This window comes from Rana temporaria, chromosome 3 (genome assembly GCF_905171775.1).
Source record: "Rana temporaria chromosome 3, aRanTem1.1, whole genome shotgun sequence".
NCBI lineage: Eukaryota > Metazoa > Chordata > Amphibia > Anura > Ranidae > Rana > Rana temporaria.
The window spans coordinates 254,443,381-254,470,808 of NC_053491.1; the positions used below are offsets into that span (position 1 = coordinate 254,443,381).

Genomic DNA, 27,428 nt, shown 5'->3' on the forward strand with positions numbered 1-27,428 from the left:
CAACTTTTAGATCATTTCATAAATTAAGTCGATTGTAGAGAAAATTATACACCTACACCTTCTTAGTACCACCATTAAAAAGGTGGATAAGTGAGTATAGTGAGTACCATATAAAAATGTAGCATCAATACAAGGTGTTCTTAGCAATTAAAAAAAATATATGTTTGCATAAACTTCAAAGCCCTGTGGGCTGACAACACAGTATTTTTGTGAATAGAATGGTATCAGCCCTGCCCAGTGTCTTTTGCTAAACTACTCTGACAAGCCCACTCTTAGATCTCTAAAGTGGGGTACACACTATAAGATAATTGTGGCGAACGATCATCTGATTTTCCCTGTTGTTTCACAGCAAGTTTGAACCGAGGAACAAAAAAATAATGTACGAAAATTCTTGTACGACAAAGCCTTGTTTTTGTTTATTGTTTCTGATCATGCACAGTCTTTTTCTGATTTTTCTCATACAAAAAAGGTACACATTAAATGAAAATCACTTTCTCTGTTCCCATACCAGAAAATTGTATGGCGTTTGTCCCTTCGGAAATTTTCGTTTGGAAAGTCTGAATCGGCTGTTGAAAGTCGTGTACACACTATCAGAAAATTGTACGATCGTTCCTCAGATGAAAATGTTTGCCTGATTTTCTTATAGTGTGTACGAGCCTTAAGACATGAAGGCTAAACATTCTTTATTATAAGATCTTTGCGATAACACTAGAGGTATGCACATAACAGCACTGAATTTCTGATCAATGTGTTTTTTTGCAGTTATCAAATAGATATAACAAAATGCTTCCATGGAATATGGGACTGACCAAAAGGGAGCAATTCGGAAAAGTTTTTTGTTGGGTTTTACATGCACGTTAACCATACTTTTTTTTATACCTCTGCTTATTTATTTATTTATTTATTTTGCTTTTAAAAACTGTGCATAAATGATAAAATTCTGTTAACTGATGAAATGAAGAGATGCAAAAATGCATTATGCAAATTTATACCTGTAAACAAACTTAGATACCTGTATATAGAAAAAAAATATATGATCATCATTATTAATCGTAAAGTAAAATACATTTTAACAGCATACACATTCCCCGCTAAATGTATTGCTTGTCAAGATATGCCATCAGAGTGAGAAAAAACTGCTTACTATTAATGCTTTATCATACCTTTAAATATAAGCAATGTATACTTTTATGAGATAATGTGGGTAATTTGGCGAATAGGATGTTCAAGTTAATTTTAACTTAGCTTAGTGAATGAGGTAAAGCTATGCTGCTGATCATCTAATCACATCAAAAAATTATAGTTTATTTATATATATATATATATATATATATATATATATATATATATATATATATATATATATATATATATATATATATATATATATATACATACACACATACATATACACACACTGTATATACTACATTACTATTTTATTTATTTTTTACTTTCCTTGCACCTTATTTGTTTTCTTTGCAAATAAAGTTTTCATCGCATTTACTGAGCTAAGGGGAAATTCCTTTACAAAATGAACATCCTAACTGACTTTAGTAAATCGGCCCCAATGAGTCAGACCAAACATAAATATGTTGCATAATACAGAACATATGTAAATACAAAACTGAATGCAATATTGATTGTTGCATGCTACACTAAGAGTCGGTTCACACTAGGGTGACACGACTTCCAGCACGACTTTCAGAAGCGACTCCGACACGACTTGAGCATGAACCACAGGGCGATCTGGGGAGATTTAGTAGTGTGTATTAACACCGCTCCCATTCACTTACATTCCTTTTCTGGACAGCGCGACTTGGGACGACTTCAAGTCGGATCCCAAGTCGCCCCAGTGTGAACCGACTCTAAAGGCCTCGTACACACGACCGAGTTTCTCGGCAAAAACCAGCAAGAACCTTGCTGGGAGATATTTTTTTGCCGAGGAAACCGGTCGTGTGTACATTTTCGTTGAGGAAACTGTCGAGAACCTCGACGAGCCAAAAGAGAGCAAGTTCTCTATTTTCTCGACGGGACTCTGATTTGGCTCGTCGAGTTTCTTGTCGGGCTGGTTTTCAACGAGAAACTCGGACGTCTGTATGCTAAGAAACCCGCGCTTGCTCAGATTAAAGTATGAGACGGGAGTAAAAGTAGCATTTGTAATGGAGATAACACATTTTTCACGCTGTAACAGACTGAAAAGTTCAAATGTCTCTTACCAAACTTTTATTTAACACGCAAACACATGAAATTAGCAAAAGCAGCCCCAAGAATTTAGCCAGTGGAATCGAACTTCCCCCGCCGTTGTATGTGTTGTATGTCACCGCGTTTGAGAACGAGGAGATTTTGGCTTGACTGTTTGTACGCAAAGCAAGCTTGTTGAGTTCCTCGACAAGCCTAACAAGGAACTCGACGAGGAACTCAATGTGTTTCGCCCGTCGAGTTTCTCGGTCGTGTGTACGAGGCCTCAGAGTCTGGTGAGGCTTTCGGTGCTTAACCACTAGCCTACCAGCTCACGCAGATATACTGCGGCAGGTCGGCTCTCCTACACGAATCGACGTACCTTTACGTCAGTCCGTGCAGGGAGGATAGCGCGTGCGTGCCACGGGTGGGTGCCCGCAGCTCCCCCGGACTCGATGTCTGCTGAGGACCCGCAATCGCGGTGAGGAGAGGCAGAACAGGGTACTGCCTATGTAAACAAGGCGATTCCCTGTTCTGCCAGATGACATGACAGATCTACTGTTCCCCGTGACCGGGAACAGTGATCTCTGTCATGTCTCAGTGAGCCCATCCCCCTACAGTTAGACCACACCAAGGTAACACAGTTAACTCTTTGATCACCCCCTAGTGTTAACCCCTTCCCTGCCAGTGTCATTTTTACATTGATCAGCGCATTTTTATAGCACTGATCAATGTAATAATGTCCCTGGTCCCCAAAAAGTGTCATTTGGGGTCAGATTTGTCCGATGCAATGTCGCAGTCCTACTAAAAATCGCAGATCGCCGCCATTACCAGTAGAAACAATAAAATATTGCGATTTTTTTTCACCAAAAATATGTATATGTAAGACTATAAGAATATCTATCAGCTTAAACTGATGAATACATTTTTTTTTTATATATTTTTTGGGGATATGTATTATAGCAGAAAGTAAAAAAAAGTATTTTCTTTTTAAATTGTTGGTCTTTTCGTTTAAAGCGTAAAAAATAAAAACTGCAGAGGTGATCAAATACCATCAAAAGAAAGCTCTATTTGTGGGTAAAAAAAGACGTGAATTTTGTGTGGGTACAGCATCAAACGACAATTGTCAGTCACAGTGCCGTATTGCAAAAAATGGCCTGGTCATTAAAAGGGCAAATCCTTCAGGGGCTGAAGTGGTTAAAACAAGTAAAATAAAAGTGTCCTCTAAGGCTGCTTTCACATTGAGGCGTGGAGCTGCGGTGACGGTATAGCCGCGCTATTTGTAGCGCCGCTATACCGTCGTATTTACCGCGATATTTGGGCGCTAGCGGTGAGGTTTTAACCCCCGCTAGCGGCCGAAAAAGAGTTAATACCGCCTGCGTCGCGGGCGGTATTACCGCGGTTTCCCATTGATTTCAATGGGAAGGCGCGGTATAGGAGCGGTGAACACACCGCTCCTATACCGCAGTAAAGATGCGGCTAGCAGGACTTTTGTAGCGCTCCTGCTAGCGCACCGCTTCAGTGTGAAAGCCTTCGGGCTTTCACATTGAACACTACAGGGCAGGTTTTTTCATGCGGTATAGCATCGCTATTTTTAGCGCTGTACCGCATGAAAAACGCCTCAATGTGAAAGGGGCCTTAGTCTTCATGTGCACTGCTGCAGGTAAATAGATGTTTTGGAGCAGTTAAGCATTTTTTTCATCTGCTCCTGAACTCTCTTCTGTTATCTTATCAGTTTATGTACACAGGGTCGTTTACAGTTGTTTCTAGGCAGTTGAGTTTAGAAGCATTTATTGGAAAGCAACAAAAAATGCGTTCATTTACACATGTAAATGCGGTAACTCACGTTTAGCTGTGTTTCATTTACAGGCGTTTTTAATGTTTGACTATTTAAAAAAAAAAACGCTTCTAAATTCAAACGCGGCATGTAAACGCGGCAAAACTGATGTTTTTTAAAGTTGCTATCTGTCAACTTAAATCGTTCAGGAGAGATTGTAAAACATCCCGGCCCAGATTCACAAAGGACTTACGACGGCGTATCTCTACGTACGCCGTCGTAAGTCCGAATGTGCGCCGTCGTATCTTTGCGACTGATTCATAGAATCAGATACGCCTCACTGTTGCCAAGATATCAGCAGCGTAAGTCTCCTACGCCGTCGTATCTTGGGGTGCATATTTACGCTGGCCGCTAGGGGCGCTTCCGTATATTTCCGCGTCGAATATGCAAATTAGCTAGATACGCAGATTTACGAACGTACTTGCACCAGGCGTATTAATATACGCTGTTTACCTAAGGCGTACGACCGGCGTAACTTTACCCCTCATAAAGCAGGGGTAAGTCATGTTAAGTCATGTTAAGGTATGGACGTATTTTACGTCGTTTGCGTAAGTTGTACGTGAATTGGGATAGGCGTAGGTTACGTTCACGTCGACTAAGCATTGAGCCGGCGTAATTTAGGGAGAAAATTTGACGTGATACTGAGCATGCGCCGTTCGTTAGGCGCGTCATTTACGTGGGGTCACAATTCATTTCTATACAACACGCCCCCTACCAGCCTACTTTGAATTACGCAGGCTTTACGCCGGCCCATTTACGCTACGCCGCCACAACTTACGGAGCAAGTGCTTTGTGAATACTGCACTTGCTTGTCTAAGTTACGACGGCGTAGCGTAAATAGGATACGCTACGCCCGCACAAAGATGCGCCCAGATACGTGAATCTGGCCCCCCGTGTACATTAATCCTTATACATCTCTGACCCCTAAACCTAACCTGCAATATACCATCCCCTTACCAAAGCCAAAGGGTTGAAAATATATATCATTTTAAGATTCTGTCAGGTTTTATATGCAATCTGTGCCTCTATTAGAGGAATTTCCCCACACTTCCTATTCAGTCTGACATCCACTACTTGTACAGGAAGTGAGGGGAATTGCTTTGATAGTGAGTTTTGTTAAATCAGACATGGCAGGAGGGAAGTGGGGGCAGGTCAGACATCATAACTAGGGTTACAAAGCACTTAGCAACATGAGACAAATGCTGTTTGCTGTAGCCGCATTTGCCTAATTGGATTACAAAGGATGATGCTAAAGCTGGTTACACACTATACAATTTTCTTTAGATTTTTTTCCTTTAGATTTACCAAAACCATATAATATGAGGTAAAGCCTAAACACTTTCAATTTGTATGCAATCAGGCACTACATAGTTGAAGGTAATTCTAAAGGAAATGAAACGACACTATTTGTATCCAGCTTAAGCATATAAAAATATAATTGTAGTGACATACAAGCTTGGGAGCATGCTTGCCCCAAGCCAATACCTTAAAGCAGACCTTCATTCCAAAAAACAATGTGTTTGCACCTCGCTCCAGCCCCTCCCTCTCCCACAATTGGATATTTTTTCAGCACTTCCTCATTTCTCGCTTAGGCTAAACTAGACTCATATTGCAATACATCTGTGCATACGCCAGAAATTCAAAAATGATGGCACTGGCAGAACCATCATTAGGAAATTTGCAGACCAGTACAGTCTACTTTCTCCACTGTAGGTGGAGAGGAAGTCCAGAGGAACAGGGTTCCTCTATAGTTTCTTGGGTCAATGGGAAAGCTATCCTATTGGATGTTGCTGCCCTCATGTCACTCTTGGGGGCCATCTTGGGTTAGTTGATACAGTAGGGACAGGTACCCTGTCTGGTAGGGACAGAACTAATGGCAGGGAAAGGTTCCTGATGAGGAGGGAAAGCGTGGGGCTCGCAACTTCCTGCTTAGGCACAAGATGACAAGGTCACATTCTGTCCCTCTCAACAGTCATGTCAGTTTAGGTAAAAGATGGAGTTGCGCTGAAAAATTGTGTCTTAGGCAGATCACCAGTGATGAATAACAAAAGAAGAAGTCCAATAAACAATCTAAAAGATTTCTTCAGATGTACATAAAAAAATTTGAAAAAAATAGTGGTATGATAAACAGTTCAGTGTAGAGACAACTTTGAGAGTGTATTCCAGAAAAGGAATGTTGAAACCAAAATAATCCAGGCTGCCTGGTGTTACAGACCCTTACCAGAGTTTATGATCCAAAGGATCAAATCGAGCAGATAACCATACACCTGGGCTAGACAGGAAACCGGATCCAAAGCCAGAAACAGTCACCCGATGATCCAGCAGTGGTGAACCAAAAAAAATAAAAAGCTCCAATAGTGTGATATTGTATGATGTACAGGTAAAGATCAACCCCAAGTGACTGGCAAACGGACAGTGTGACATAAACCTCCACCACAGAACACACTGGCCCTTACCAGATTCTTGTAAATAAAGAGAAAAACAATCGTGAAAGATAACTGTGCAGCTACTGAAGGGAAACTTCACATCCAGCGATCCTCGGAAAAGCACTCAGGGCAGTGATCCAACCATCAAAGAAAAGAGGGTCACAATGGTGTGATATCGTTTTAAAAGGTTTAATAAATAAAATATCTCACTTACAAGGTAGTAGATGAATAACAGCAAAAACAGAGTTCCGACCGGTACGGAACTGCTCATCACTAGCGATGATGTCAAACACGCCTCCTCCCAACGTTTCATCCAATAGGACTTGGTCACGGTGAATCTGGTAAGGACCAGTGTGTTCTGTGGTGGAGGTTTAGGTCACACTGTCCGTTTGCCAGTCACTTGGGGTTGATATTTACCTGTACATCATACAATATCACACTATTGGAGCTTTTTGTTTTTTTTGGTTCACCACTGCTGGATCATCGGGTGACTGTTTCTGGCTTTGGATCCGGTTCCTGTCTAGCCCAGGTGTATGGTTATCTGCTCGATTTGATCCTTTGGATCATTAACTCTGGTAAGAGTCTGTAACACCAGGCAGCCTGGATTATTTTGGTTTCAACATTCCTTTGCTGGAATACGCTCTCAAAGTTGTCTCTACACTGAACTGTTTATCATACCACTATTTTTTTCAATTTTTTTATGTACATCTGAAGAAATCTTTTAGATTGTTTATTGGACTTCTTCTCTTGTTATTCATCACTGGTGATCTGCCCAAGACACAATTTTTCAGCGCAACTCCATCTTTTACCTATGTTATTATTGTTTGTATAAACATTTTGAGTTTGCAGCTTTCACTTATTGTATTAGATAAGCGCACTGTTTTTTCCATTTATCATAGTCATGTCAGTTTGGCTGAATCTTTTCCCAAAAAAATGTTTAGTCATTAAAAACGATCGTGTGTGGGCTCCAGAGCATTTTGTTGACGTGCTCTAAATTTCCGCGTTGTTTTTCACGTTGTCGTTTTTCACGTGAAAAATGATCGTGTGTAGGCTTTAACAACGGGAACAAAAACACGCATGTTTAGAAGCAAGCTATGAGATGGGAGCACTCGTTCTGGTAAAACGAGCGTTTGTAATGGAGATAGCACATTCGTCACGCTGTAACAGACTGAAAAGCGCGAATCGCCTCTCACTAAACTTTTACTAACACAAAATCAGCAAAAGCAGCCCAAAGGTTGGTGCCATCCGAATGGAACTTCCCCTTTATAGTGCCGTCGTATGTGTTGTACGTCACCGCGCTTTGCTCAAGCATTTTTTTTTCATGATCGTGTGTATGCAAGGCAGGCTTGACAAGAATCACGTCAAGAAAAACTTTGTTTTTTCTAGAACAAGAAAAACGGCCGTGTGTACGTGGCATTACATTCAAAAAATGATGCTGAAATACACTCTTTACAGCCAACGTTGGCCCATGCATCTCTAAATGCCAAGTAATTATCGCTTACATTTGATCCCAAGTTCAAAGTGTGTTCTTTTGTACTATACTCTAATGTACTGACATAAAACAACAAAGCAGAGAAATATATAATAAATGATACTGGTGATGTTGCATATCCCTGTCTTCTATGCCATCTGGGAATTACTTAGGCCAAAAAATACATTTGTAACACTGAGGAACTACAGAGTATCACCTGTTAGTCAGTAATGGTGAGGTCACCATAAATGTACTAAACAGTGGATGAGCAGGTTGGGTGGAAAAAAAAAGTCACTTGTATTCTGATAACATGTTCTTCCTTTTGTTTTATAGAATTCTGATGTTATAGATTTTGGCAAAATCATAATCTACACCAGTAACTTAAAGATTATAAGAACCCCAGTTATAAATAAAGATGTTTCTGACAATCCAAAATGGTCACCTAAACAGGGACGAGCAGTTGAGAAGGACTTATGCCATAGATCAATGGAGGGCAATGAAATTCCTGAGATGAACAAGACACAAGATACTCAGGTGAGATGCTAGAATTTATTTATTTCAAAGATGCTGTTTCAACTTTTTCCCCCTTAAAATATTAGAAATATTCCTGAGTCAAATTGTATTGAATACGGTATTTATGATAGTCAGGTATGAGTTTCAATATCCAGAATGCTTATATCTCAGAGGTATCTTCATAGTCACATGTAGTGATTTAAAAACAGGAATATTTAAAGGAAAAACTATACTTTTGTACAATTGTCCTTAAATACATTTCCCTCTCCAATGAAGTGATCTTCACCATGGTACCTGGCTCAGAGCTACAAAGTCCTACTTCCTAAAACAGCCATTTCATACTGCATATGCATATGAAGGCCCCATTCCCTTCTATGCCAAAGCCATCCTCTGAGTGACGACTGAAGACCATTGATTATGACTTTCATTTAAGAATACATATGTGGGTACAATTGTCCTTTCAAATACATTTTACAGTACCCTGTCACCAGTGGCGGCTGGTGAAGTTTTAGGATGGGGGGGCGCCAGACCCCGCCCTTCCTTTTTGACCCCTCCCACTTGGTGGAAATGGGCGTGGTTTAATCGAAATAGTGGTCGTAGCTCTAAGGTGGTGTGGTTAGCATCTGAGATGAACGAGGGTTGGAGGGAGAGAGAGGGACAGCAGGCCCAGATTCTACACAACAATATAAATGTGTATTCTAGAAAGTTTAACAATCAGCAGATAAAGATACTTCAATCATCACGGCACCATGGTTGTTATGGTGTCAGGATGATTGAAGCGCATTATTTCTATTATTACATTGCAATATAAAATGAAACCATTCAACTCACCATAATGCAGAATCAGTGGGAGCCCAGAGCGTGTCGCCTGCCACCAGATGCCATCAGGTGTCCCCAGCGGAGTCCCTCCTTTACATCACGTGTCCCCAGCGGAGTTCCTCCTTACATGCAGCACTGTGTCACATCAAATGTAGCCTGAGTCACATTAAATGCAGCCTCTCTCCCTATCACTTGCAGCCAGCGCCTGTCCCCATCAATTGCAGCCTCTGCCCCTATCAATTGCATCAACTGCCCCATCAAATACAGCGACTGTCCTATTAATTACAGCAACTGTCCCATCAATTGCATCGACTGTCCCATCATTTGCATCAACTGCCCCATCAATTGCAGCGACTGCCCCATCAATTACAGCGACTGCCCCATCAATTACAGCGACTGTCCTATTAATTACAGCAACTGTCCCATCAATTGCATCGACTGTCCCATCAATTGCATCAACTGTCCCATCAATTGCATCAACTGCCCTATCAATTACAGCGACAGCCCCATTAATTGCAGCGACTGCCCCATCAATTACAGCAACTGCCCCATCAATTACAGCGACTGCCCCATCAATTACAGCGACTGCCCCATCAATTACAGCGACTGCTCCATCAATTGCAGAGACTGCCCCATCAATTGCAGCGACTGCCCCATCAATTGCAGCGACTGCCCCATCAATTGCAGCGACTGCCCTATCAATTGCAGCGACTACCCCATCAATTGCAGAGACTGCCCCATCAATTACAGCGACTGTCCCATCAATAGCAGCGACTGCCCCATCAATTACAGCGACTGCCCCATCAATTGCAGCGACTGCCCCATCAATTGCAGCGACTGCCCCATCAATTGCAGAGACTGCCCCATCAATTGCAGCAACTGCCCCATCAATTACAGCAAATGTCCCATCAATTACAGCAAATGTCCCATCAATTACAGCAAATGTCTCATCAATTACAGCGACTGCCCCATCAATTACAGCAAATGTCCCATCAATTACAGCAAATGTCTCATCAATTACAGCGACTGCCCCATCAATTACAGCGACTGCCCCATCAATTACAGCGACTGCCCCATCAATTACAGCGACTGCTCCATCAATTGCAGAGACTGCCCCATCAATTGCAGCGACTGCCCCATCAATTGCAACGACTGCCCCATCAATTGCGACTGCCCTATCAATTGCAGCAACTACCCCATCAATTGCAGAGACTGCCCCATCAATTACAGCGACTGTCCCATCAATAGCAGCGACTGCCCCATCAATTACAGCGACTGCCCCATCAATTGCAGCGACTGCCCCATCAATTGCAGCGACTGCCCCATCAATTGCAGAGACTGCCCCATCAATTGCAGCGACTGCCCCATCAATTACAGCGACTGTCCCATCAATTACAGCAAATGTCCCATCAATTACAGCGACTGCCCCATCAATTACAGCAAATGTCCCATCAATTACAGCGACTGCCCCATCAATTACAGCAAATGTCCCATCAATTACAGTGACTGCCCCATCAATTACAGCAAATGTCCCATCAATTACAGCAAATGTCCCATCAATTACAGCAAATGTCCCATCAATTACAGCAAATGTCTCATCAATTACAGCGACTGTCCTATTAATTACAGCAACTGTCCCATCAATTGCATCGACTGTCCCATCAATTGCATCAACTGTCCCATCAATTGCATCAACTGCCCTATCAATTACAGCGACAGCCCCATTAATTGCAGCGACTGCCCCATCAATTACAGCAACTGCCCCATCAATTACAGCGACTGCCCCATCAATTACAGCGACTGCCCCATCAATTACAGCGACTGCTCCATCAATTGCAGAGACTGCCCCATCAATTGCAGCGACTGCCCCATCAATTGCAGCGACTGCCCCATCAATTGCAGCGACTGCCCTATCAATTGCAGCGACTACCCCATCAATTGCAGAGACTGCCCCATCAATTACAGCGACTGCCCCATCAATTGCAGCGACTGCCCCATCAATTACAGCGACTGCCCCATCAATTGCAGCGACTGCCCCATCAATTGCAGCGACTGCCCCATCAATTGCAGAGACTGCCCCATCAATTGCAGCAACTGCCCCATCAATTACAGCAAATGTCCCATCAATTACAGCAAATGTCCCATCAATTACAGCAAATGTCTCATCAATTACAGCGACTGCCCCATCAATTACAGCAAATGTCCCATCAATTACAGCAAATGTCTCATCAATTACAGCGACTGCCCCATCAATTACAGCGACTGCCCCATCAATTACAGCGACTGCCCCATCAATTACAGCGACTGCTCCATCAATTGCAGAGACTGCCCCATCAATTGCAGCGACTGCCCCATCAATTGCAACGACTGCCCCATCAATTGCGACTGCCCTATCAATTGCAGCAACTACCCCATCAATTGCAGAGACTGCCCCATCAATTACAGCGACTGTCCCATCAATAGCAGCGACTGCCCCATCAATTACAGCGACTGCCCCATCAATTGCAGCGACTGCCCCATCAATTGCAGCGACTGCTCCATCAATTGCAGAGACTGCCCCATCAATTGCAGCGACTGCCCCATCAATTGCAACGACTGCCCCATCAATTGCGACTGCCCTATCAATTGCAGCAACTACCCCATCAATTGCAGAGACTGCCCCATCAATTACAGCGACTGTCCCATCAATAGCAGCGACTGCCCCATCAATTACAGCGACTGCCCCATCAATTGCAGCGACTGCCCCATCAATTGCAGCGACTGCCCCATCAATTGCAGAGACTGCCCCATCAATTGCAGCGACTGCCCCATCAATTACAGCGACTGTCCCATCAATTACAGCAAATGTCCCATCAATTACAGCGACTGCCCCATCAATTACAGCAAATGTCCCATCAATTACAGCGACTGCCCCATCAATTACAGCAAATGTCCCATCAATTACAGTGACTGCCCCATCAATTACAGCAAATGTCCCATCAATTACAGCAAATGTCCCATCAATTACAGCAAATGTCCCATCAATTACAGCAAATGTCTCATCAATTACAGCGACTGTCCTATTAATTACAGCAACTGTCCCATCAATTGCATCGACTGTCCCATCAATTGCATCAACTGTCCCATCAATTGCATCAACTGCCCTATCAATTACAGCGACAGCCCCATTAATTGCAGCGACTGCCCCATCAATTACAGCAACTGCCCCATCAATTACAGCGACTGCCCCATCAATTACAGCGACTGCCCCATCAATTACAGCGACTGCTCCATCAATTGCAGAGACTGCCCCATCAATTGCAGCGACTGCCCCATCAATTGCAGCGACTGCCCCATCAATTGCAGCGACTGCCCTATCAATTGCAGCGACTACCCCATCAATTGCAGAGACTGCCCCATCAATTACAGCGACTGTCCCATCAATAGCAGCGACTGCCCCATCAATTACAGCGACTGCCCCATCAATTGCAGCGACTGCCCCATCAATTGCAGCGACTGCCCCATCAATTGCAGAGACTGCCCCATCAATTGCAGCAACTGCCCCATCAATTACAGCAAATGTCCCATCAATTACAGCAAATGTCCCATCAATTACAGCAAATGTCTCATCAATTACAGCGACTGCCCCATCAATTACAGCAAATGTCCCATCAATTACAGCAAATGTCTCATCAATTACAGCGACTGCCCCATCAATTACAGCGACTGCCCCATCAATTACAGCGACTGCCCCATCAATTACAGCGACTGCTCCATCAATTGCAGAGACTGCCCCATCAATTGCAGCGACTGCCCCATCAATTGCAACGACTGCCCCATCAATTGCGACTGCCCTATCAATTGCAGCAACTACCCCATCAATTGCAGAGACTGCCCCATCAATTACAGCGACTGTCCCATCAATTGCAGCGACTGCCCCATCAATTACAGCGACTGCCCCATCAATTGCAGCGACTGCCCCATCAATTGCAGCGACTGCCCCATCAATTGCAGAGACTGCCCCATCAATTGCAGCGACTGCCCCATCAATTACAGCGACTGTCCCATCAATTACAGCAAATGTCCCATCAATTACAGCGACTGCCCCATCAATTACAGCAAATGTCCCATCAATTACAGCGACTGCCCCATCAATTACAGCAAATGTCCCATCAATTACAGTGACTGCCCCATCAATTACAGCAAATGTCCCATCAATTACAGCAAATGTCCCATCAATTACAGCAAATGTCCCATCAATTACAGCAAATGTCTCATCAATTACAGCGACTGCCCCATCAATTACAGCAACTGTCCCATCAATTGCAGCAAATGTCCCATCAATTGCAGCGACTGCCCCATCAATTACAGCGACTGCCCCATCAATTACAGCGACTGCCCCATCAATTACAGTGACTGCTCCATCAATTGCAGCGACTGCCCCATCAATTGCAGCGACTGCCCCATCAATTGCAGCGACTGCCCCATCAATTGCAGAGACTGCCCCATCAATTGCAGAGACTGCCCCATCAATTGCAGCGACTGCCCCATCAATTGCAGCGACTGCCCCATCAATTACAGCGACTGTCCCATCAATAGCAGCGACTGCCCCATCAATTGCAGCGACTGCCCCATCAATTGCAGCGACTGCCCCATCAATTACAGCAACTGTCCCATCAATTACAGCAACTGTCCCATCAATTACAGCAACTGTCCCATCAATTACAGCAACTGTCCCATCAATTACAGCAACTGTCCCATCAATTACAGCAACTGCCCCATCAATTGCAGAGACTGCCCCATCAATAGCAGTAACTGCCCCATCAATAGCAGCAACTGCCCTGTTAATTACAGCGACTGCCCCATCAATTGCATCAACTGCCCCATTTTTTTTTTAAAGATGATAAGGGGGGTGCCACCGAAATTCCCCCCAAAAATGACATTTTTTTTAAAGATGTTAATAGGGGGGGGGATATTGCCACCGAAATTCCCCCTGAAAATTACATTATTTTTCATGATGATGATAAGGGGGGGGGGCTGCGGGTGCCGCCGAAATTAGCCCTAAAAAATTACATTCTTATTCATGATGATAACCGGGGGGGGGGCCGGGGGGGGTGCCGCCGACGACCTTACCTTTTGAAAGGAAAATTCAAAAGAGGGGCAGCAGCAGCACTTACTATTTTGGTGGAGCCATGCCTGTGGACGAGTCTGCTCCTCACACTTCCTGTCTCCTCTCTCTCAGGAGTGATGAGAGAGACAACAGGAAGTGACATCATGGCCTTAGATGTCAATCTGCCCGGCCATAGTAATAGACACTACGAGCGCCGGGCAGACACTGTGGCTACCCGGTAAGCGCCACAAGGCGGTTCTAAAGCCTGCAAATGAAGCGCCGCGTCTGCAATCTTGTGATTGCATGGACGTAGCGCTTCCCATAACGCACGTGGCCGGCGCCACATAGTGCATTTGTGTCAGGGACTTACCTCCCAGCCTCATCCATCCTCGTTTCTGAGGAAACAACAGGGTTCCTCCATGTTGACACACTGCAGCACTTCCCGCACGCCTGCGCGTGCGCAACGGGGGCGCGTGCGTGCACAACGGGCGCGCGCGCATGCACGATACCGGGAGCGCGCGTGTGCACATTTTTGGCGCCAAAGCACACTTTAAAAGCCATTGCTGGACTCAAACACATTGCTGCCTGATCTGCAGTTTTGGAGTGAACTTACACTTGAAACCTGATCCTGAAACCTGATCCTGAAACCTGATCCTGAATTACTGACTGAACCTTGACCCGGCTTGTTGACTATCCGTATCTCTCTAATCCCTGACTCCGGCTTGTTTGACTACCCTTCTGATTGGACCCACCGTTGCCAGACCCACCTGCTTGCACCACGACTACGCTTCAGTTACCTGCATCTGAACCATCTGATTATCCGTTGTGACCTGGCTTGCCTGACCCTGCTGTTTCTTGCTTCCTATTTATCTGATTTCTTCATCAGCTTGTTGCCATTGCAGTCGTATCACCTGTCAGGGTCGCTGACCCCCTCTTCTGCCTCAGTGTCGTCTGCACCTTCCCGCCAGAGAGACTCAGCCACCTACATCTATTCATCACTGCATCGGCACTCCTACCCCGCTGTGCTCCGAGTCTGCTGTTCCCACTTCAGTGGCTCGTGAACCAGAGCTGTAAGAGAGGCCTCCTACAACCAGACTCTAAACATACCAGGTACGTAACAGTATCAGGCAGCCATGACAGAGTCTGCAGGAGTTGCCCCAGCGATGGAGGAGATATGCAAGCATCTATCATCCCTCACTCAAGCGGTTAAAAACTTGCAAGATGGCTACCTGAGATTGGAAGGACAGGTCCAGAACCTAGCCGTTCCTGGAGATGCCCCAGCACCTTCCACTAGGTCTTCATCAGCCGCTGCTGCTCCGTCTGTGGTAATGTTACCACCTGAACCCAGGGTTCCTATGCCCGAACGATTCACAGGGGATCGCTCTAAATTCCGGGACTTTCGGAACGCATGTCAGTTATATTTTGCCCTGCAACCCCGAACATTCTCACTAGAGGCCACGAAAGTGGGGTTTGTCGTTTCCCTGCTTCAAGGGGAACCCCAAAAATGGGCACATCGGTTGCTAGAGGATAATGGCCCTCAGACAGAGACTTTGCTGAACTTCTTCCAGACCATGGCCCAACTTTACGACGATCCCCAGAGGACTGCCACGGCTGAAACCGCTTTACTTGCACTTCAACAAGGCCGCCGAGCGGTCGAGGATTATGTAACCGATTTTCGTCGTTGGAGTGCAGATACTTAATGGAACAGCGCAGCTCTGCGCCACCAATTTCGCTTAGGCTTGTCAGAACCCCTGAAGGATGAACTAGCCCGCATTGGGGTACCTGAAACCCTAGACAAACTTATCACTAAGGCCGTGCAAATTGATCAGCGACTAAGGGAACGCCGGGCAGAGCGTTCTTCCCAACAAGGTCGCCCAGTATGGGTCACTGCTCGGGCCCCCTTACCCGCTTCTCGTTACCGACCACCTACTCCTCCGAATTCTACTGATCCGTCTATGGACACTTCCGAACCAATGCAATTAGGTGTGATGCGACCTACTCTCACTCCGGAAGAACGCACACGTCGTCGCCAGTTGAACCTGTGTCTCTACTGCGGCGAGGCCGGCCATTACGTGTATAACTGCCCCGTCAAGATACGTAAGTTCAAGTCTTCAGCTCCTATTAATATTTCAGCCATTTCTGCCAACACCACCCACCTTGCTCTCTCCCTTTCGTTACAGCTTCCGGAAAAGACGGTGTTGGTCAACGCTATCGTTGATTCAGGCGCATGCAGCTGTTTTATTGATTCCACTTTTGCTGATCTCCATAAAATACCTTTACGTAAAAAGGACTTTAGACTTTCTGTCTTTTTGGCCGACGGCTCACACATCAAGTCTGGTCAGGTAACACAAGAAACGCTTCCCCTACCTGCTACTACTTCTCTCCAACACAAGGAACTGTTAATTTTGGATGTCATTTCATCTCCTTTGTTCCCAGTAATTTTAGGCATACCTTGGCTCCGGGCACACAACCCCCAAGTTGACTGGATATCTGGAAGAATCACCTTCCCTTCTTACTACTGTCAGGAACACTGCCTGCCCAGACCGTCCAACCCATCTCCTACCCTGATGTGTTTAAATGCCGATCCCAGTCTGCTTCAGTCCGTTCCAAAACCATATCATGGATTCCTTGATGTGTTTAGCAAGAAAGGAGCTGATTCTCTTCCGCCTCATCGGCCATATGACTGTCCGGTTGAGCTCCTTCCTGGGGCTGAGATCCCCTTTGGGCGGATTTTTCCACTTTCCGAGAAGGAACAGGACGCCTTAAAAATTTATCTTGATGAAAATTTGGATAAAGGATTCATCCGTCCGTCCACTTCGCCAGCAGGCGCCGGAATATTTTTTGTCACAAAAAAAGACCAAACTCTTCGTCCCTGTGTTGATTATCGGGAACTTAACAACATCACTGTAAAGAATCGCTATCCCCTGCCCCTAATACCTGAACTTTTTCAAAAATTACGATCTGCCGTTATTTTCACTAAACTGGACCTGAGGGGAGCGTATAACTTGATACGCATCAGGGACGGCGATGAATGGAAGACAGCGTTCCGCACAAGATATGGACACTATGAGTACTTGGTAATGCCCTTTGGCCTATGTAATGCCCCTGCTACATTTCAACACTTTGTTAACGATGTATTTAGAGACTTCTTAGACATCTTTGTTATTGTTTATTTGGACGATATCCTGTTTTTTTCCTGTTCCCTGGAAGAGCACCGAGTGCACGTCTGCAAGGTCCTGAATCGTCTCCGCCTGCACAGCTTGTATGCAAAAGTAGAGAAATGCGAGTTCGAGCGACTAACTATCCGATTCCTAGGTCTAGTGATTTCTCCAACCGGAATTGAAATGGATCCGAAAAAAGTATCCGCCATCCTAGACTGACCAACACCCTTGGATAAAAAAGGGGTACAACGTTTTATTGGGTTCGCAAATTTTTATAGGAAATTTATTAAAAACTTCTCTACGATAGTGGCTCCCATTACTCAACTCACTAAGCAGAATCTTCGTTTCCGATGGAATCCTGAAGCTCAAAAGGCCTTTGATACCCTGAAGGGACTCTTTACATCCGCTCCAATCCTCAGTCATCCCAATCCAGCGTTGCCTTTCCTCCTTGAGGTAGATGCCTCTGAAGTGGCGGTAGGGGCTGTCATCTCACAACGCTCAGGGGACAAGGATTTAATGCATCCAGTAGGATTCTATTCCCGAAAGCTCTCCCCCGCAGAGAGGAATTACGACGTGGGGGATCGAGAACTGTTGGCCATCAAAACCGCCTTAGAGGAGTGGAGATACTTACTTGAAGGCGCTGCTCATCCTGTATTGATCTACACAGATCACAAAAATTTGGAGTATCTAGGGACAGCTAAACGGCTAAAACCTCGACAAGCCCGTTGGGCTCTCTTCTTTTCTCGCTTTTGTTTTCATATTACTTATCGACCTGGATCCAAGAATGTTAAACCAGACGCATTATCCCGAATGCATGACAACCCGAAGGACACATCCATTCCAGACACCATCCTTCCGGATGGCAACTTTCTACTTTTGCATACCGATCTGCTTTCCACGATCAGAGAAGCATCTTCCGAATCTTCCAAACCCCCCAATATCTCGTTAACTTCCAGAGACGGTTTATTTTGGAGAGGGAGTCAAGTTTTTGTACCGGAGAATACCCGAGTGGAAGTTCTAAAACTTCTCCATGACCACCCGTTAGCGGGGCACTTCGGAGTTCGTAAAACCCTCAAATTAGTGCGACGCACTTTCTGGTGGCCTGACTTAGAGGACTTTTGTAAGAAATATATCAACTCTTGCCCCATCTGCAATCGGAACAAGACATCCAGAAAACAAGCCTGGGGTCTATTAAAACCTCTACCTGTGCCCAATAGACCTTGGGAAATGATTGCAATGGACTTTATTGTGGAACTTCCCTGTTCCGAAGGATGTACAGCAATCTTTGTGATTGTAGATCGTTTTACCAAGATGGCTCACTTCCTTCCTTTGAAAAATACACCTTCTGCTGCTGAAACTGCTCGCATTTTTATCAAAGAAATCGTCAGGCTACATGGAGTACCTTCCAATATTGTCTCCGACAGAGGGGTCCAGTTTACCTCTCGGTTCTGGAAAGCCCTTTGTGAGAAGTTACAAATTAAGCTTTCTCTGTCTTCAGCCTACCATCCCCAAACCAATGTGCAAACCGAAAGAACAAACCAAACCTTAGAACAATATATCAGATGCTTTACAACTTTTTCTCAAGATGATTGGGTCTCGCTGCTACCTCTAGCAGAATTTGCATACAACAATGCCAAACACTCAGCTACCGGGCAATCCCCTTTTTTCTCTAATTATGGTTTTAATTTAACATTTTTGCCAGATTTCTTTTCAGAATCAGCAGTTCCAGCGGTTCAAGATATCTTGGAATTTTTTAAACGTAACAACCAGGTATTACGCGAAGCAATAACCAAGGCTCAAGCTGACGGCAAGAGATTCTTCGACAAGGGAAGAAGGGGAGAGTTGGATCTCAAACCGGATGATCAGGTATGGCTGTCCACGAATAACCTAAGATTACCTTGCCCGTCTAAGAAGTTGGCACCTAAGTTCATGGGACCCTTCCCGGTTAAGAGGAAAATGTATTTAGCCTCATATGAATTGTCTCTACCTAATTCCCTGAAAATACATCCTGTATTTCATGTTTCTCTACTCAAACCTGCAGCCCCTGATCCCTTCCCTAACAGAGGATCCAAGCCTCCTGAACCTGTCCAGATCGATGGTTGTGAAGAGTACGTAGTGGAAACTATATTGGACTGCAGAAAGCGACAAGGACAAAACCAGTTTCTGGTCAAGTGGAAGGGGTATGGCCCAGAAGATAACTCTTGGGAACCTGAAGGTAATCTACACGCCAAGAAGTTATTACGTGCCTTTTTTCTTGCTCACCCAGACAAAAAGGCCCGACTGGGCATCCGGAGACTGCCCCTTGGGGGGGGCAATGTCAGGGACTTACCTCCCAGCCTCATCCATCCTCGTTTCTGAGGAAACAACAGGGTTCCTCCATGTTGACACACTGCAGCACTTCCCGCACGCCTGCGCAACGGGGGCGCGCGCGTGCACAACAGGCACGCGCGCATGCACGATAGCGGGAGCGCGCGTGTGCACGTTTTTGGCGCCAAAGCACACTTTAAAAGCCATTGCTGGACTCAAACACATTGCTGCCTGATCTGCAGTTTTGGAGTGAACTTACACTTGAAACCTGATCCTGAAACCTGATCCTGAAACCTGATCCTGAATTACTGACTGAACCTTGACCCGGCTTGTTGACTATCCGTATCTCTCTAATCCCTGACTCCGGCTTGTTTGACTACCCTTCTGATTGGACCCACCGTTGCCAGACCCACCTGCTTGCACCACGACTACGCTTCAGTTACCTGCATCTGAACCATCTGATTATCCGTTGTGACCCGGCTTGCCTGACCCTGCTGTTTCTTGCTTCCTATTTATCTGATTTCTTCATCAGCTTGTTGCCATTGCAGTCGTATCACCTGTCAGGGTCGCTGACCCCCTCTTCTGCCTCAGTGCCGTCTGCACCTTCCCGCCAGAGAGACTCAGCCACCTACATCTATTCATCACTGCATCGGCACTCCTACCCCGCTGTGCTCCGAGTCCGCTGTTCCCACTTCAGTGGCTCGTGAACCAGAGCTGTAAGAGAGGCCTCCTACAACCAGACTCTAAACATACCAGGTACGTAACAATTTGGTAAAAAAAAAAAATTAAATTAAAAAAAAAAATTTTCTTAAAGGGGCCGTTTTTTTTTTTTGTGACTACAGGAGGGGGGGCGGCGCCCGGGCGCCCCTATGGACGAGCCGCCACTGCCTGTCACTATTCATATTAGTTCTAAATTTCCCCCAAATAAACCCCAAAAATAAACATTATATTGCAGCCTACCAGTTATTAATTGTGGTGGCTGCATTCTTTTTCTTTTTTAGGCTTACTTTCCTTTATTTTCAATTGGTGATCCAGCCAGTAAGTCCGTTATTTTTAAACAAAACAAGCTATCCTGCAAAAGTGGTAGTTAGAGAGTTGGGACAAACCATGTACCACCAACAGAGGTGCTTACAATGATCAGCTTTTATTCATTTATGTAAAACCTTTATTCCAAACAGAAAACAGTTGCTGTAATCACTTAAAGAGTGTTAGCTAGAATTCAGTTTCAATTTGTTAGTGCATGTAAGTCTGATATTCCATCTAGCATTACCCTCTCCCTAGATCAGTGATGGAAAACCTTGGCTCCCCAGATGTTTGGTAACTACATTTCCCATGATGCTCATGCACTCTGCAGTGTTGTTGAGCATCATTTGAAATGTAGTTCCAAAACATCTGGGGTGCCAAGGTTTTCCACCACTGCCCTAGATTACCAGTGCTGCTGTCCTGTCTCTGTTCTCCTTCATCAAGAGTGTAGGCACCCTAATACGGAGGGGGGGGGGGTTGTACTGGCAGGATCAAATAAAAATAAAGGAAAAAGACTAACAAAGAAAATTAATGTATGCACAGCAATTAAGGTTTCCCTCCTGCATATATCCTTACCTGTCAAATGTCTCCCCTCTGTCTGTTATAAGAACTGAAAAACTGCAGATTCTGAGGGTGGGTCTGTTGTCTGGAGCTCGGTGGGTGGAGTCATGGGGCTAGATTCACATAGATCAGCGGATCTTTAGATCCGCGTGATCTATGTGATTTAAGATCCGCTGCCGCAAGTTTGAGAGGCAAGTGGGTAATTCACTAACCACTTACCTCCAAACTTGCGGCGGCGGATCGTAAAACCCCCGGCGGCGGCGTAGCGTAAATGGGCCGGCGTAAGCCCGCCTAATTCAAAGTAGGCTGGTAGTGGGCGTGTTGTATTGTAATGAATCGTGACCCCATGTAAATGAAGCGCCGTACGAACGGCACATGCTCAGAATCACGTCGAATTTACACCCTAAGATACGACGGCTCAATGGCAATGACGTGAACGTAACTTACGCCCAGCCCCATTCACGTACCACTTACGTGCTTCATCCTTGAAAATAATTGCTCACAAGTATAGGTGCTGCCAAGGACTGATGACATGAATAAGGCATGATTGTGAAGAGTGGGATTTTTTTTTTGGGGGGGGGGGGGGGGGGAGATAATGCTTAGAAAAGTCCAGTAAAGAGACACTGTCAAATTTTTCTTCAGCCTCATGTAGCCGCTAAATGTAAACATATTTCTAAAAAAAAAAGTCCCCAAAAAATCAACACATTTTATATAAGTTTACGATTTTGTATTTATAACAGTCTTGGACTAAGGGTGTGGGAAGGGTGCAGTGCAATCCAAATCTCTTGCACCACAAATCATTGAGAATGTAAGCTAATTGCTCCCTTTAGTTGTACCTCTTTTAAGTTCTTAAAATTATTTTTACATTTATATAAAAACTTCAAATTTTTAATATAAAAAATGTTTTGTAATGAACTTAGCTAAAGAGAAAAGCATTCAAACACAAAATAACTAAAATGGTAAAAGCCAAGTTGTTCCTGTTACCTGCTACTAAAGAACAGAAGTTTTGTTAGCCATCTATTTGAGGGTTAGCCTTATTTTCTAGACAGCACATAACCATAAACCACAATTTAAATTTTAATCCAAAGCTTTACTGCCATATTCCACATTTACTCTAGCTATCACCGAGCATTAAATTGGACATGTATCATGGTGTGTTTATTGGAATGAGGCCTTTGTCCAGGTCTGTGAGGAGACAGACAGAAAAAAGCTCTTATGCATTGTGAAACTACCAGCACATAAAGATATAATCCATGTCTGACCTCATAAGCCAGGGCAACCTAGATGATTTAGCAGCAGGATCATGCCGAAAACAGCTCCCTGTGGCATGATTAACACAGAGTTTCCCTTATCTAAAACTATATATATTCACCAAACAATATTTACTTCACAGGTAGATCCAATCTTTGAAAAACAGGCACATAGTTACAAATCTCATGTATCTACAATCATCTACTGAGATGACAGGCAAATAGACTGTTTAAAGAAAGACATAACTATAATAAAGTTTAACACAGCATGCAAGTTAATGTTTAAATGCCATAAAGATAAAAAAAATAAAAAAACATACACATTGAGGTACATTGATCTATTTCAGAACATTGTTGTTATGAATTTAGTTTATACTCTAGAATACTGCAGAAAAATACATTTCATACAAATTTTAGGTAAACATAACTGGATAAAATACATAGAGTAAGTAAAGACATGGCTGCTGTTGGAAATTCGATGGCTCCGTACAGCCTACATGAGAGCCCCCCCACCGGAAACATCAAATTATATTTTCACTAAAAATACACTAACTATCCAACCTCACCACACCTTCAGCATCACTTACAATTCTACTTCCTTATCTCCTATTCCTTTTTTCTTCAGGATCCTCAAAAGCTTTGATCTTGGACCTCTCCTAGTCTTGATCTACACCTCCTCCCTGGGTCAGTTGATAGCCTCCTATGGCTTTCAATATCATTTCTATGCTGATGAAACCCAAATCTATCTCTCTACCCCCCAGCTCACTCCATCAGTCTCCTCGCGCATTACTAATTTTACAAACATACATATCAGTCTAGATATCACACCACTTCCTCAAACTCAATCTATCCAAAACCGAGCTCATAATATTTCCTTTCCCACATGCCCCTTCCTGGGGTGCTAGGTGTAATCCTGGACTCTGAACTCTCCTTTCGGCCCCATATCCAATCCCTGTCCAAAGCTCACTGCCTCAACCTTCGCATTATCTCCAAAATACGCCCCTTTCTAACCAATTACACCACAGAGCTACTAATTCACTCACTGGTCATTTCTTACCTTGACTACTGCAAATCCCTCATCATCAGCTTACCTTTACACAGGCTATCCTCTCTTCAGTCTATCATGAATGCTGCTGCCAGATTCATCCAACTTATCAACCATTCAGTGTCTGCTTCCCCTCTTTGCCAATCCCTCCACTGGCTTTCACTTACCTAACAAATTTAATTAAAAATACTAACAACTTACAAAGCCATCCACAACTTGCCCCCAAGGTACATCCCTAGCCTTGTTTCAAAATACCAACCAAATCATTTTCTTTGTTCCTCCCAAGACCTCCTGTTCTCCAACTCCCGTGTCACCTCGTCCCATGTTCACCTCCAGGACTTCTCCAGAGCCTCTCCCATCTATTGGAACTCCTTTCCCAATAGGTCTATCTTCTACTTTGTGCTTAGGTGATCCATGAAAACCCCTTTCTTCAGTAAAGCCTTTTCTGCTTTCAACTGTACTTTTTTTTTCTCCATCAGCTCATCCCCCACAGTTATTACCTCATGTCTTCCTTTTGAATTGTAAGCTTTAGCGAGTAGGGTCCTTTTTTTTGTTAAATTTCAATGTAATTGTACTGTCTGCCCTCAAGTTGTGAAATGTTGCACAAACTGTTGGTGCTATATAAATCCTGTATAATAATAATATTAAAATCCTTATTAGTGGACACAGACACAATTTCTTCTAAATCTAAAAGAAAAAACTCTATTGAGTTAATATACAATATCTCATAAAAGTGAATACACCCCTCACATTTTTGTAAATATTGTATTATATCTTTTCATGTGACAACACTGAAGAAATGACACTTTGCTACAATGTAAAGTAGTGATTGTACAGCTTGTATAACAGTGTAAATTTGCTAGTAAAAAGAGGGGGTGCAATGGCGCTTGCTATTAATTAATAAAATACTAATCCTATATGACAAGTACAACGGATATAAATCTAGCACTTCCTGTGAGTCAGATAAATGTGTTCCACTCCAGTAACCGCCCAACATCAACCAGATAATGTGGAGGGTGTCAGGAGTGATTTTATGTGAACAACATGAGCGACAAAAATATCACCCAGAACACAGCGCTGACGCACCAAATGTAAAATATTAAATAAGATAATAAAATGATTATAACATAATATCTACTGTGAGAAAAAATGTCCAATGCTAATAACTATTAAGGTAAGTAAGCATAATGAGTAAAAATAAATCTCTGTGCACATAAATAACAATAAATATTGATGTGTTTAAAACCAATATGAAGAATAAATAAAATCCTGTGAAAAATGGAAAATAATGGTAAAGTAAGGGATAAATAATTAATGTGAACCAGCAATAAGTTGCATAAATAAAGTGCATCCAATAATATGAAGGGTGGGGGATATTTAGGCACTTACTGAATAAAAGATTATAAATATATATAAATATATAAAGTGCGAATATATGTGTTAATGGTCAATCTCTAATAAAGAGTGCAATCAATAAACTAATAAAAAATCAATATGTGATTAATAAGATGCCAAACATCAGAAATTGCTGAACTTGATCCAAAATAGTGCAAAATTAATGTAGTGCACCACACTGAATATCAGCTGCAATGCAACACGCCTTTTACAAATGTTGTCAGTTGTCCCATCCCTGAGAAATAAGTATCATGGCAAAAGCTACATACCAAACTTTGTATAAGCAATCAATCTGAGCAAGGCTCTCAAATACTGCAAACATATATTGTAATAAAAAATAGGCTGAAAAATATTCATACATTTCTATCTGCCCTAAGGTAAACCTGTCAAAAATCTGGGCAATTCAAAATGCAGAAACAGATGTTGCTTTCTGATGATCAGTAGATACAAAGGTATATGCAGCAGACCTTGTAGAATAAAATAATACCCATGCTACTGGTAATCAAACCTTTATTTTAAGTAAAAAATACACTCAAATTAATTTTAGTGTACACAGCATAACATAATCTTATTTTTTTCTAAAATATAAGGTATAAGGTGGTGTTCAGTAGTTAGATACTAAATTTGTAAAGCCTCAAAACTGCGTGCACCTGTAGTGAAGAACTATGACACTCAAACGGACCAGAAGTTAGGCCCCTTTCACATTGAGGAGTTTTTCAGGCGGTACAGCGCTAAAAATAGCGCTGCTATCGCGCCTGAAAAACTCCTTCACTGCAGACTCAATGTGAAAGCCCGAGGGCTTTCACACTGAGGCGATGCGCTGGCGGGAGACAAAAAAAATCTCCTGTCAGCAGCATCTTTGGAGCGGTGAGAGGAGCGGCATGTATACCGCTCCTTCACATTGAAAACAATGGGAAACCGCGGCAATACCGCCCGCAATGCGCCTTTATAGAGGCGCATTGCGGGCGGTATTAACTCTTTATCGGCCGCTAGCGGGGGTTAATACCGCACCGCTAGCGGCTGATACCCGCGGCAATGTCCGGCGGTATAGCGCCGCTATTTTTAGCGGCGTTATACCGCCACCGCAGCTCCCGCCCCAGTCTGAAAGGGGCCTAAGGCTTCTTTCATACAGGCTGTCTGATCAGGTCCACCTGTCTGTTTTTCAGGTGGACATAATTAGACATAGCACTTTCCCCTATGGAGCAGCAAATGTCAGCGATGACATATCCACTGACATACACTGCTATCTGATCCGATCCTGTCCGCCAAATCCAGACAGATGGTGGTCCTTTTTTCCATCTGCCTGGCAGATCGGATCGGATATGATCAGATGAAAACAGACAGGCGGTTGGTTTGCACCCAATTTCTCCATAGAGGAGAGCAGGGCTGGGTCTGCCTCCACTCTGCACAATGATCGGAGACAGACCCGTCATCCGCCTGCTCAGCATGGATACCCTGCTGAGCAAGCAGAGTCCGCTAAAATGAGGGTCACGTGTAAAAGGGGCCCAATGCTTTAACCACTTTAGCCCCGGGCCTGTTTTTCAGAGTCGGTGTTTACGAGACAAAACCATTTTTTTTTGCTAGAAAATTACTTAAAACCCCCAAACATTATATATTTTTTTTTCTAACACCCTAGAGAATAAAATGGAAGTCATTGCAATACTTTTTGTCACACCGTATTTGCGCAGCGGTCTTACAAGCGCACTTTTTTTGGAAAAAATTCACTTTTTTAAATGAAAAAATAAGACAACAATAAATTTGGCCCATTTTTTTTATATATTGTGAAAGATAATGTTACGCCGAGTAAAATGATACCCAACATGTCACGCTTAAAAATTGCGCCCGCTCGTGGCATGGCGTTAAACTTTTACCCTTAAAAATCCTGATAGGCGACGTTTAAAAAATTCTACAGGTTGCATTTTTTAAAATTACAGAGTAGGCCTAAGGCTAAAATTAATGCTCTCGCTCTAACGATCGCGGCGATACCTCACTTGTGTGGTTTGAATACCGTTTTCATATGTCGGCGCTACTCGCGTATACGTTCGCTTCTACGCGCGAGCTCGTCGGGACGGGGCGATTTAAAAAAAATTTTTTTTGCTTTTCGCATTTATTTTTAGTTATTTTAGAATTTTTAACACTGAAAAAAAAAAAATATATCACTTTTATTCCTATTACAAGGAATGTAAACATCCCTTGTAATAGAAAAAAGCATGACAGGTCCTCTTAAATATGAGATCTGGGGTCAAAAAGACCTCAGATCTCATATTTGGGCTTAAATGCAAAAAAAAAAAAAAAAAATTTGGAAATGTCATTTTTTCAAATGACAAAAAAAAAAAAATGTTTCTTTAAG

At 43.6% G+C, this 27,428-nt stretch overlaps 1 protein-coding gene across 2 annotated transcripts in view; it reads left to right on the forward strand.

Annotated features, from left to right (window-relative positions):
* The window catches only part of GRXCR2 (glutaredoxin and cysteine rich domain containing 2), an 84,563-nt gene that overhangs the window by 41,632 nt on the left and 15,503 nt on the right, over positions 1 to 27,428 (forward strand). The window contains exon 3 of one of the 2 annotated variants that reach the window (XM_040344591.1): positions 8,366 to 8,449. In XM_040344591.1, the coding sequence (XP_040200525.1) occupies positions 8,366 to 8,449 (84 nt within the window). Of the gene's footprint in view, positions 1 to 8,248; positions 8,450 to 27,428 lie in introns of both variants that reach the window. The other variant, XM_040344590.1, reaches the window with a different exon arrangement.